Source organism: Sapajus apella, unplaced genomic scaffold (genome assembly GCF_009761245.1).
Source record: "Sapajus apella isolate SASKATOON/1434 unplaced genomic scaffold, GSC_monkey_1.0 scaffold31, whole genome shotgun sequence".
Lineage (NCBI taxonomy): Eukaryota > Metazoa > Chordata > Mammalia > Primates > Cebidae > Sapajus > Sapajus apella.
In genome coordinates this window covers 24,807,867-24,820,070 of record NW_022436971.1, presented here as the reverse complement: position 1 = coordinate 24,820,070, position 12,204 = coordinate 24,807,867, and the positions used below count along the sequence as shown (strand labels likewise).

The 12,204-nt window shown below is 40.1% G+C and overlaps 1 protein-coding gene across 4 annotated transcripts in view; it reads right to left on the bottom strand.

Annotated features, from left to right (window-relative positions):
- Positions 1–12,204, bottom strand: part of SH3YL1 (SH3 and SYLF domain containing 1) — a 43,993-nt gene that overhangs the window by 8,648 nt on the left and 23,141 nt on the right. For 2 of the 4 annotated variants that reach the window (XM_032294295.1, XM_032294296.1), the window contains exons 4-8: positions 10,625–10,689; positions 6,784–6,896; positions 5,741–5,869; positions 4,001–4,169; positions 2,954–3,032 (exon numbers count right to left, since the gene is read on the bottom strand). In XM_032294295.1, the coding sequence (XP_032150186.1) occupies positions 2,954–3,032; positions 4,001–4,169; positions 5,741–5,869; positions 6,784–6,896; positions 10,625–10,689 (555 nt within the window). The remainder of the gene's footprint in view (positions 1–2,953; positions 3,033–4,000; positions 4,170–5,740; positions 5,870–6,783; positions 6,897–10,624; positions 10,690–12,204) is intronic. The other 2 variants (XM_032294297.1, XM_032294298.1) reach the window with 1 other exon arrangement.

Genomic DNA, 12,204 nt, shown 5'->3' with positions numbered 1-12,204 from the left:
TGGGGAATGTAAGTGCTGGAGAAGGTACACAGTGGGGAATGTAAGTGGTGGAGAAGGTATATAGTGGGGAGTGCATATAGTGAGGAGTGCACGTGGTGGGAAATGCGCATAGTGGGAATGCCTATGGCGGGAAGCCGTTATAATGAGGACTTGGTAGGATTGTTATGGGGAGGGTATATATAGTGGGGGCCATATATGGTTAGGATCGTACATGGTGGGTATACATGTGGTGGAGAATTCATATAGTGGAGGATGCATATGTGGAGAGTATACATGGTGAGACATGCACATGGTGGGTGGTACACATGTTGGGGAATGCGTATGGCAGGTTGTATACATGGTAGAGAATGCATAGAGTGGGGAACGCACATAGTGGAAAATGTATATGGTGTATAGGGGGAAGTGTGCACGGTAGGAAATGCCTGCGGTGGGAAGCATATGTGATGGGAACTACTATGGTGGGAGTGTTATGTGGGAATGTATATATGGTTAGGATTGCAGGTGCTGGGCAGTATACACGGTGCGGAACGCCTGTGGTGGGGAACGCCTATGGTGGTGAGTGTTATGGTGGGGAAATGGTTGATGAGACTCTAAGTAGTGAAAACTTTTGAAAAGTAATCTGCTAAATCTGTTAAAACTTTAAAAATATATTCTTTGACCAATTATGTCCCCTCCTGGCAACTATCTCAAAAGAATGAAAGTGCCAGTGTATTTAGAAGTATATCAATTGTGGCACTGTTTGGCAAGGAAAAAATCTGAAATAAAGTTAATATCCATCAGTAGGAGCGTGACTAAGTAAACTTGTACATCTGTGCCATGGAATATTAAATAATTATTAAAAAGAAGTAATTAGAGCTATACCAGTTGACTTGGGGGTTTATATGTGGAATTGTCGAGCCAAACAAATGAACAAATGACATAAATAAATATAAGAAGATACAGTAAAGCACATATAAGATGATAGCATTTTTATGAGACAAAAAAAATGTTCTGTGCATGTTTATGTGTATGTTCGTACATGCCATGATGGAGAGAAAGCATAAAAGTTCATACTTCATGTTGTGAACATGGGTTTCCTGAAATCGGGATGGAGGAGGGTATCTGTAAGTTAAAACATAGGTGAAATGGAAAAAGGGAGCGACACAACAAAGAAAAAGAAAAACAATACTGCATCATGGACCATCCATATGAACATACGTGCATGTGCATAAAATTATGTGTGTGTGTATCTATGTAAGGCTGTGCAAATAAACTAAAAATACTTAGTTTTTAAATAAGGACCTTAAGAAAAGGTCAGATTTAAAATAAAAGGTTAAAAGTCGACGCTAGTTTTTAACTTTTGGTTTACTGAATTAAAAACTGATGTTCAAAGCTCGAGAGCCACAGCGCATGAGAAGTGATGGCATCGTGCAGACGCTGTGAGGCCTAGACGCGAAGGGCAGGGCGCAAACAGAGTGTTCACGGTGTGTCGGGTGAGCCTGGGTCTGCAGCAGTGTGACCAGCCTGCCCTGTGCGCCAGCAGGGACACCACTGTGTCTGTGCAAAGTGGGGAGGGCTCCGCCCGCCTCCCCAGGAAAGGGTTCAGGGAAGACATGAGTCACTGTGGGAAAGACCCAGAAGCAGGCACAGGCAAAGCGCCTGGGTTTAGAAAGCTCGCTCAAGGGGGTTTATGGCAGTAACAACCTTTGCAGCTTTTCAACTGTTAACTGAAAGGAATTCCTTCAGGTAAGGTCCACAGTCATTTTTAAATCCACACTGACAAGGACTTGAGACTAAGAGGACTGGGATTTTTATATATGAGAGGATTTTATATATGCATATGAAGGTATCCATTCTCAGTGAGGACACTTTTTGTATTTTAAAACATACATATGGGTCAAATTTTATGTAATCACTCAGATCTAAAATAAAAATAAATTCAGTGTTCCCATCTCATTAGTCACTGGAAACATGAATCTCAGTAAATCAATCATCTGAACGTGAATCAGCAGTGGACTACCCCTCATCCCAAAAGAACAGGGGACAGACGCAGGTAAGGAGGCAGGCGGGTAATGAAGAACAAGCCTGGTTCCTGAGCATCTTCTTGGGAGGGTATACTTAGACCAGGCAAAGGCACAGCCAAGAATCGTACGAGGGACTTGTGCTCAAAACTGGGGAAAATGGATACAGGAAATTAAGGAGGAGGCAGAGGATGTGCTTCCCGCCTTCTACAGAGCTTTACTATTTACGCCCACAAAACTGACCATGTGCATTCTTCCACTAAGAGCAGTTATGTTTCTACACGTAACCTCTCTCCTCCTGTTCCGAAAGTTCTCTAAAGGCAAGTTCTCAGTTAAAGTCACCTTTGTGCACCCAAAGTCATAGCACAATGACTCTTGTGTTACAGTCAATCATCACATGCAAGTCCCCTACTTGAATATATTCCTATGTACTGCTAACCTCTATATACGAGAAACAGAAACACAAGAGCGATTCACACAAACAAATGACAGAAAGAAAGATAAAGACCAAAACCTGGTGCTTTCTAAATTTCATCTAGTTTAAAAACCATCTTATGATATCCTGAGCTCCAAAGAATATATGTCAAAACTGATGTTCAGAATTATAAATATGTAGGTACATAAGAAAAAAATAGGCTTATTTTGTTTTCATTTCAAATCAGGAGGACAATGGATTTTGGAGGAAATGGCAACAAATATAAATGAAAAAACCTTTAAAGATAAATATCTTTGTAGATTTAAGAAAGTATCTTATGAATAGAAATAGAAGCTTTCACAAATTATAGCAATGAGAATTTGTCTTATGCATTTAAAAGAGGCTGAGCACTTTACTCTTAAATGCCTTAGTTATTCTATTTGACTCTAAAGTTTAACAATGCATCTTGATTTCTTAACACTAACATTTAATAATCACTTAATTACAATTGCATTTGAATTGCAACAAAAATATTTACTTTGAGAGCCAGAGTTCAGCTGGGCTGGTGCAGATGACTGATGTGGTCTTGACAATGGCTTTGGAGGTAGTTCTTTCGCCTGGGAGAAACAAAAAATAAATACACATAATTTTAAAATCTTGTTTTTACTTAGGCACATATAACTCTTTTCTAACGAGTTTATCTAGCAAAGTTTTATCCTATGTGCTTATTAATGAGGCATTCTCTAAGCTCACATGCACCCCTCCAGATGCCATGAAATTGAACTGGATGACAAGACTTGGATGTGGACAGGGCGTGCTCTTCTCATGCCTGAAGCTCAGCTCCCCCAGGCACTTCTGACCATCTGTGCAAGGTCTGAGGGAGCTGCAGAGATGGTGTAGTAGTAACTGGCTCAGCAAGTGACTGGCAGAGGCTGTGGCAGACACTCTAGGGCTTCATTTTCATTCTATGAAACAGGCATCAAACCACCTCTGAAAGGTGCTGTGGAGCCTGATGAACAATGCAATTCCCGTGGTGGCCCGAGACCTAATGTTCAAAGGTGCCAGTATCTGCAACTATTATTCATGTTATTATTATTATTCTTGAGACAAGGTCTTGCTCTGTTGCCCAGGCTGAGTGCAGTGGCGTGATCTTGGCTGAGTGCAGCCTCATGGGCTCAAGCGATCCTCCTGCCTCAGCCTCCTGAGTAGCTGAGATTTTTGGCATGCGCCGACACTCCCAGCTAATGTTTTATGGCAGAGAGCGGGTTTCCCTATGCTGGCCAGGCTGACCTCAAACTCCTGATCTCAAGTGAGCCACCTGCCTCGGCCTCCCAAATATTATTTGCATAATTGATACAACAAAGTTTCATTCTTGGAGAAATGCAATCACAGAAGACAAATTATGTTTTTCCCTGAAATTTGTATGAGGAAATGTCAAGGTAGCATGACATTTTCACAAGAACTTTAAGTAAGTGGAACTACGAAGGAGGCTTAGTAGGTTCTTAGGAACCTGATATCAAGGACAGAATGTTCTACAGAAAGAGATGTCTGAGAATATGGAGTGAAACATAAAACCAAACGGTACAGAAGGCTTCCTCTGCTGCCTTGCTGCTTTTCTCAAATTGATTCGTTGTCCTTCATTTTCATACTTTTCAGTAAAGGAATCAAGAATTTCATAAAGATCTTCGGCTTGAGCAGGCCGTGGTGTGTCTCCAAATAAAATGTCATATGCTCGGATATCTTGACAATAAAATCTAATAGGAAATATAAAATTAAAAACATTTTTAATATACAGAAATCTTTTCTAGAGTTAAGCACAGCATGTGCACACATACACGGTGAATATATATAATCACTCATCTATAGCAGTTCATATAGACCACTTTTTAAACACTAACTTTAAGCAATATCCCATGTTCAAGTCTTAAACTTACCCCAAAGTTCACCTCTACAGGTAACTACCATAAATATCCTTATAGGTACCCTTTATTAATATAAAAATCATACCCACATTATCATACGAATACTTATACTTGCACATATATACATACACACATATTCATACATAAACACATAAAAGTATTCACACAAGCACATACATTTTTATAGGTTTTTACTTTTTAAGTTTCTTAAAAAATGGTGCCTGTAACTGTGGCTTTGTAATTTCCTTAAAATATTTATCAAGATTAAATAAACATTTGCCTTACATGCCTAGAGGCCCTGCAATTCATTAAGCAACGTATTTGCTTTAGTTTATCCATGGTTTAGTTGAACTTCAGTGGGAAGGCCTGCCAATGGCCTAGAACCAGCAGTTTCTAAAAGCATTCTTTTGTTACACTTTTCTCAAATTAATAAAACCAGGAATTAATACTTCACTTTTGATTTTATAAGATGAATAGTTCTGCAAACCTTGTTTTCCCCCGTCCTTCCTATTTCCTACCTCTTGTGGTTTATATTTAGCTTTATCAAATAGTGCTGCTGAATTCCTGAGTGACTCGTGGGGTAAACACTGGAAGCTTTGTCTCTGATAGTGGGGGGTCTGTCTCCGCACGTGGGGAATGTGAACAGCCAGCACCAGTGGTGTGGCCTGATCAGGCTGGCAGTTAGTGGAGCTTCTGCAGGTTCTGGAAGAAGTCCTGTTGTCAGACTTAGCTCTTTATATCTTTCACATATTTTAGTGGCAATTTGCAAGAGCCACTTAATTTGCATCTTTGGGAAAATTAGCCAGATGCCAGTTTAAAGTAGAATTTTCCCTTTACCTTGGAGGATACTTCCAGATTCTTTTTTTAAAAAATCAAACTGTATTTTAAATTGGTCTCTATTCAATATGGAGGAAAGACAAAGGTGACACACAGCACGGACACTGACTGAGCCAGGAGTGGCGGCTGGCGTGCCGTCTAGAGACCTCTGAAAATCACCGAAATCGGTGCTTCCAACTGAGCGTGAGTAACTTTTGCTCGCATTTCTTAATCTTAAAATGCAAAGTGGGAAAACAGTATTTACAATTGAATATACATGGTGATTACCATCATTATGGCAAAACAAAAAACTTATGTGGAGGAAAATGTTGGAAGGCAGGGAAGGAAAATGTGAATTGTGTTAGTCCTTTAAGGGGACAGAATGTTTTTATTTGTTTTATTTTTTGTGTGTCTTCTGCATTTTCTAGAGCATACATGATTTTTATATTTGATTTTTAAATGTAAGATATACACTTAAAATCGTATTGTAAAAAGAATATATAAATGTACCCTGCAAATTGTATTAACTTTTGAAGTATTATTTTCTCAGCACACTTTAAATCAAAATCGCTTTAACTTGAACTGACTTTCTATTAGTTTCTTTCCTTTCAATCAAACAGCTCCCTTCTAAAGACACGCCTGCAAAGAGCCCTCTGGACTTGCAGTAGGTGAAGACAGCGGCCGAGCTTCTGAGGGCGACGTTTCCTTCCAAGTTCCTGCAAAGCACAAGATTTTGCATCACAAGTGGTGAGCAGCTCTAAGCCTGAAGATAACCATTTAAATAGCAGGCTTCTAGCGCAAACGAATTACCTCCTTCTGTACCTTCTTCAGCTGTTTCTATGTTTTACTTACTGTAGGCCTAAATTAGATGTTATAATGTGGTCTAGAGGAAAAACAGGCCTGGGGAAGAACATATATAAAGGTATTACAGAAGGCTATGATAATATAGAACTGTGTTGCAAAAGAATACAGTGCAGAATGTGTAAATATATTTTTTAAAATTTGCAAATCTGATATTTTCCAACTGGATCTTCCTCTCTTAAAACTGGAAAATACATCTCAAGAGTGCTAAAGAATTTGGATTCTTTTTGCATTGTGTATTTTCATGGCACTCAGAAACATTTTTAGCTAATTTTACTGTGTAACTTCTATAAATAGTATGGATATTGCACAATTAATCCAAGACTAGCACTTCATTAATAGAGAAGAAAAATACACTTTAAGTACTAGAAACATGGCTCAAAGAAACACATCCATTTCCAATTTTTATGATTTACTTTGAAAAAAAGCTTTTTCTTTCCTGATTGAAGCTGAACTTTTATCACAAAATCTGACTTGCCTTTGGCTCCCTGAAAGCTTAAGGTGGATTTTATGTTCAAGTCTGACAGATACAATGGCCTATGTCTCTAAAACATTTCATTCTTCTTGTATGTTCTGGTTTCAGATTTTCTAGCTTATCTTACTGGCTGTGTTTTGTGAATTTCCTATTTGTGATGACCTTGAATCTTCTGGGCAATATAAATCTGGGGATGCATAAATCTGCTCATTTTAACTCAAGTTTCCTATTAATGTAAAATAAAATATGCAGTTGTTAAATCTTTACTGTCTAACATCTATTCAAAGAACTCACCTTCCCAAGGGCCCGACAGCCACAGTCAAGTTCCCCCCGAGGGTTAGATTTCCACCTTTCGCAAAAGCTTCAACAGCACGGTCATAATTCAGAATTATCACCAAGTCTGATACCTAAAATGTAGAGACACACTGATGTAAAGATAGTTAAGACTAAATATCATTTAAAATTTATCTTGACTAAAACTCAACTATACCATATGCAATGTAGCAAAATATCAATATAGACAGGAAAGAATGTCAAACAAGAGTCCTATTTTTATTTTGAGCTGATGAATTATAAAGCCAATATTGCCACAGGTAATTACAGGAAACTGCAGTGAGCATTTACTGTGTGCCATGTGTATACTATGAGCTTTACCTGCATCATGTCCTTTGATCTTCCAAACAGCCTGGTCATGTAGGCGTGATTCCAGGGTTTGGTGGGGTTAGGTAAACTGTCAGTGCTAACAAATCAAACAAGGGTTGCAGGAAGGGATCCGACATGCTCTCTGATCTCATCAAACTAAACACTTCATAAAAGCCAAGCCCAAAGAGTACAGCAGCAGGGTCTATGGGGCTGAAGGCCCTGGGAGGCTTTCTACATGCCCCTCCTGGCAAGGGGTGTCCCCCTACTAGGAAGCTGAACGTGGGCCACTTCGCTGTAGGTCACAGAAGCTCAACATATCAGAAAGTAAAGTAGTTTCCATTAGGAATGCCTACTTCCATGACTTAATTTTTCTTTTTCTTTTTTTTTTGAGATGGAGTTTTGCTCTTATTGCCCAGGCTGGAGTGCAGTGCTGTGATCTCAGCTCACTGCAACCTCTACCTCCCAGGTTCAAGTGATTCTCCCAACTCAGCCTCCCGAGTAGCTGGGATTGCAGGCACCCACCACCACGCCTGGCTAATTTTTGTATTTTTAGTAGAGATGGGTTTCACTATGTTGGCCAGGCAGGTCTCGAACTCCTGATTTCAGGAGATCCACCAGCCTTAGCCTCCCAAAGTGCTAGATTACAGGTGTGAGCCACTGTGCCCAACTGACTTAATTTTTCTCTAAATAAAAGCAGAAACTACAATGAGACTCAACTGAATGCTCAAGGCATGTCAACATGGAGAAAGGATTTGTTTCTCTGATTCATCACTGCAGTGGGGAAGCCCAAGGTTAGAACTGAAAAATAACACAACCCATCAAATGAGAGGCAGCACGGGCCAGGGCACCCCCGGTGTGGAGAACCAGCATCCACCTCAGCTTCTCTTCCCAATAGCTGTGTGCCTTGGGGTATTTAACCAGCCTTTGGGTCTCTGTGTTTAAAATTTGCTTACACCTCATTAAGGTGTATTACCTACACCTCATGAAACTGCTGGTAGAGTCAATTAAAAATATTTAGGTGTGAACTCCACTACTCTCTTTTGTTCAACGGTTCCAGATCCCTGCAGGAAGTCTGTCTTGCTCCTTCTTGTAAGCAGTGGAAATAAACCGAGGGCCATTGCTGCTCACAGGCTTCCAGGCTGTCTGTGGAGCTCTTGACCTGGTTCTCAGGATAATTGGTAGTGTCACCAAAAAACACAGGATTATCTTGTTCTTATTTCACAAGAACTAAAGAGAGATCAGAAAAAAAAATCAAAAGATTTTTTTTCCTTTAGCTGCCTCTTGCACTGTGCCACGATGTGCCAAGCAGAAGTAGAACATCACAACCAGTGTAGCTACAAGGTCATGGGTAGAAACTCGTGTTTTCTGAGTGTGTATGTGTCATGCATGATGAAAAACAAATTTGTTATATAAAAATACATATAAGATACAGGTTATACACTGCTTAACTTTTCATAAGAAAAGCTGAATAGTTCTGTGCCATTCACCACCACAATCCTCAGAAATTGTCCATCCGTAAAATAAAAGGAACAGTTGGCAAGAGTCAAGTTGAAGCATCTTGTGTGGGTCAGCTATCTGGTAGATTTAGTTTGTCCTACAGATCTTAAGTGTATTTTATATCATAAAATGATTCAAATTAAACATTATTAAGAACATACATGTATCAGGAACTCTCTTACGGCCTTTCAAGTATAGTCTCAATTGGTAATAATAGGATTTTTCTGTCACTCATATGAAAATGTTGACTTCAGAGCATTGATATGATTAAAAAATGTGAATAGCTATGTAATGACGGCATGTTTTTAAACATGAGTCTGCCTGAGTGTGTGCCACTATTATTACACCCATTTTCCAGATAAGGAAATTGCAGCTCTCAGCAGCTCAATAATTTGTCCAAGGCTGCACAGCATGCAAAAGAGAGTAAGTCAGGAGTTCGAGACCAGCCTGACCAACATGGTGAAACCCATGTCTACTAGAAATAGAAAATTATCCAGCATGGTGGTGCCTGCCTGTAATCCCAGCTACTTGGGAGCTGAGGCGGGAGAATTGCTTGAACCTGGGAGGCAGAGGTTGCGATGAGCCCAGATCACGCCATTGCACTCCAGCCTGGGCAACAAGAGCAAAATTCTGTGTCAAAAAACCAAAACAAAACAGTGTATCGGTCTATAAAATGCTATTTAAAGTCTTTCTATTTCATTTCCTGGATGATGGGACTATGTTTCACTTGCACTTGTTTTTCAGGGACTAATGGGCCCTATGGTTAAAAGTCCAAACTTTTCAAAGAATTACCATGGAAACTCTCAACTTTGGTCTTTAATATATTGAGATTTAATACAGAGTTCATGACTGAGTCTCTCATCATTTTTGAAATAAATACTCAAGGCATGCCCCCCAGATGCTCACAGCACGCCCCAGCCTCACAAGGAGCCAGAGGGTGGTGGAAGAAGGGAGGTGACGCAGCACAGCTAGCAGTTTAGGGGCAGGATCTGTGGAGAGAAAAAGGCCTTTCAACAGGGAGGGCCCAGGGACTGGGTGGGGGTGGGGAGAGGGGAAGGAGGGAGGTGAGAAGGAAGGGGAGGAAAGCCACAGTCCCTGATGAAAACGCACTTTCCACCAGAGGGCGAGATTTTGGAAAGCTGTGATTTGGCTGCATACAGTACAAAAATGCCATCATGATAAGCAAAACTAAAATATATTCCTTCTATACTAGAGATTTATACAGCAGTGAGTAAAGAAGATTAAAAAAAGATGAGAGAAGAGTTAGAAATACTTCCTCCTAAAAAGGCTGAGGGAATTTAAAACCATGACAACAGAGCAAATTTACACAGGGTAGCTTAGGGAGAAACTGAAATTTGAGAAGAAAATGAGTTGAGCGTACCCAGAGATTTGATTTCCAGTCCCTTACAAATAAAACAACGGATTGGAGAGGAGCATCGGCCCAGAGGATCGCTGTGAAGGAGACCTCTGTGGACGTGCACCTCCTGGAGTGCAATGTCCACTCCACCCGACAGATGCCAGAATCCCAGGAGCAACGTTACACACTCAAGTAACGTGAAGCCCTTCTTTACTTAAAGAATTGGAAGGCATTTGAGTATCCTATGTTACAAAACTGGATTTTGCCACAAACGATGATGCACTGCCCAGGTTATTTCAATGCCCACTGAAGGAGGACGGTGGCTTTGCCATGAGCAGTCCATAAACTGCCAATGACAGTTGCCCAGGGGTTGAGATGTGCCTGCTATACAGATGTGCATGAGACAGAAGCAGATAAAATGGCGAATGAGAGAAATCCTACTCATGATGAAAGAAAAGGAAAGAAAATGGGAACCACCAGATAGCTTTAGTTAGACATTCATCAAGAAAATAAAGGAAACAGTTCTCCTACGTGTCCGTGGTAACAATAAGAAGACTAGGAAACCTCTGTTTTCACAGGTGGTACCTCAGCTGTCTTCAGAGGCTATGGCAGTCGTATGGGTATGCACAGCCCACTTACCTCAATTCCTATTTCAAATCCCCCACCAAGGCCGGCTATCCCAATGGCTGAGGGTGCAGACCATGCTAATAAAAACAAACAGACAGAAAAGTTACCCCAACACTAAAACACCTCAACATGTAAATATAGGAAGGAAAAATGCTAAAATCTAAAGGCTGTTTCTATTTAAAATAACGAGATTTGGTATTTCCCACTATTTTAAAGTGTTCTTCAAAAAGAAAATGTAATTTTTAAACAGTTAAAAATATTTGAAAAGGATTAGATATTCATTCTGAGTCTCATAGCCTCACGAGCCCACCTCCTCTAATCTCTCTCTACCAACATGCTTAATACCAAACCACTGGTTCTCTAACCATTAACCATACATGGCACTTGGTAACTTCAACTGTCAATATTTTTATAAAGCAACTTAGCTGTAGCTCTAGTCTTCAGCTAGAATTTTGTCATAGATTTAAGCAATCAGAAGGATTCAATAGAGTTTATTAACTAACGGTAACATGATCATTGTTTCCATTGTAAATTTCTGAAGGCAAAACTGTTTTAACACCTCTAATGCTTAAGCACAAGAAATAGGGTACAGATTCATGGTCATTAAAATTCTAACAAGATAAATCACATTTAGAAACTAAGTACAGTAATTCCATTTGCCACAATATGGCACATTTTAGGATTACTATATGCTTATTTTTCTTGATATAGAAACAGTCATGGTAAACAAGTCTAGAAAAATGGCCAAAGCACTTTTTGAAAATTGTTGCTGCCATGCATGCTAGATAACAGAATATCGCTGGAATACTTCCAGAACTATCCCATCCAGGCTTAGAGAAGTTTGGGTTACAGAAATTCGTGTCTGATAAACCCAAAGTTATTTTTCGTTCCCTATGTTAGGAACTGTCCCTGTGTTAAGATGCCTGGTCTTGGCCGGAATCCTGGGGGAACGTGTCGTGCCTTATTTGGACAGTTTTTAAATTACTCTCAGCAGAGTCAGCAGCTGTAGCTCAGGAAGAAGGGAGAGAACTGTAGGTTTTGAAGCCAGCAGGAAGGTTGGCTGGGCTCTGAGAGGAGCCCAGGGCTTGGCATTGACCGTCCCTCCCTTTGGTCAGCAAGTAATCTGGTCAATGGAGCAGCTGGGGATCTGGGACACTTGGGGTCTTTCTCGTAGACTTTGAGTCCCATCTGACAATGGGACCCCTTGAAATGAGCCTCTGTTTCGTTTGGTTTTACTGTGGAGAAGTCCGCTCATGGCAATTTGGACAATGCTTGAAAAAAGATAATTGTGTTCTTCTTATTTTCAAAGCTACACACAGCTATGAAAATGGACCCCCATATTAAGGAAGAGATTCTTGTTCACTGTGGGGCAACCTTGGTAAGAAATGGTGAAGCCTGGTGACTGATATTTAAAGGCTGTGTTTCACAAACATGTATATTCTATATTTATTTTAAGTGTCCCATGCGCTCTCAAAATATAATAATCTATGCTAAAAAACTGCTACTGATAGAAAAATGTGTTCACTGAACAGCACATGTTAAATTGGTATAAAAAGTATTTTGCTGGTTTTGACACACCTATGTCCACTTTA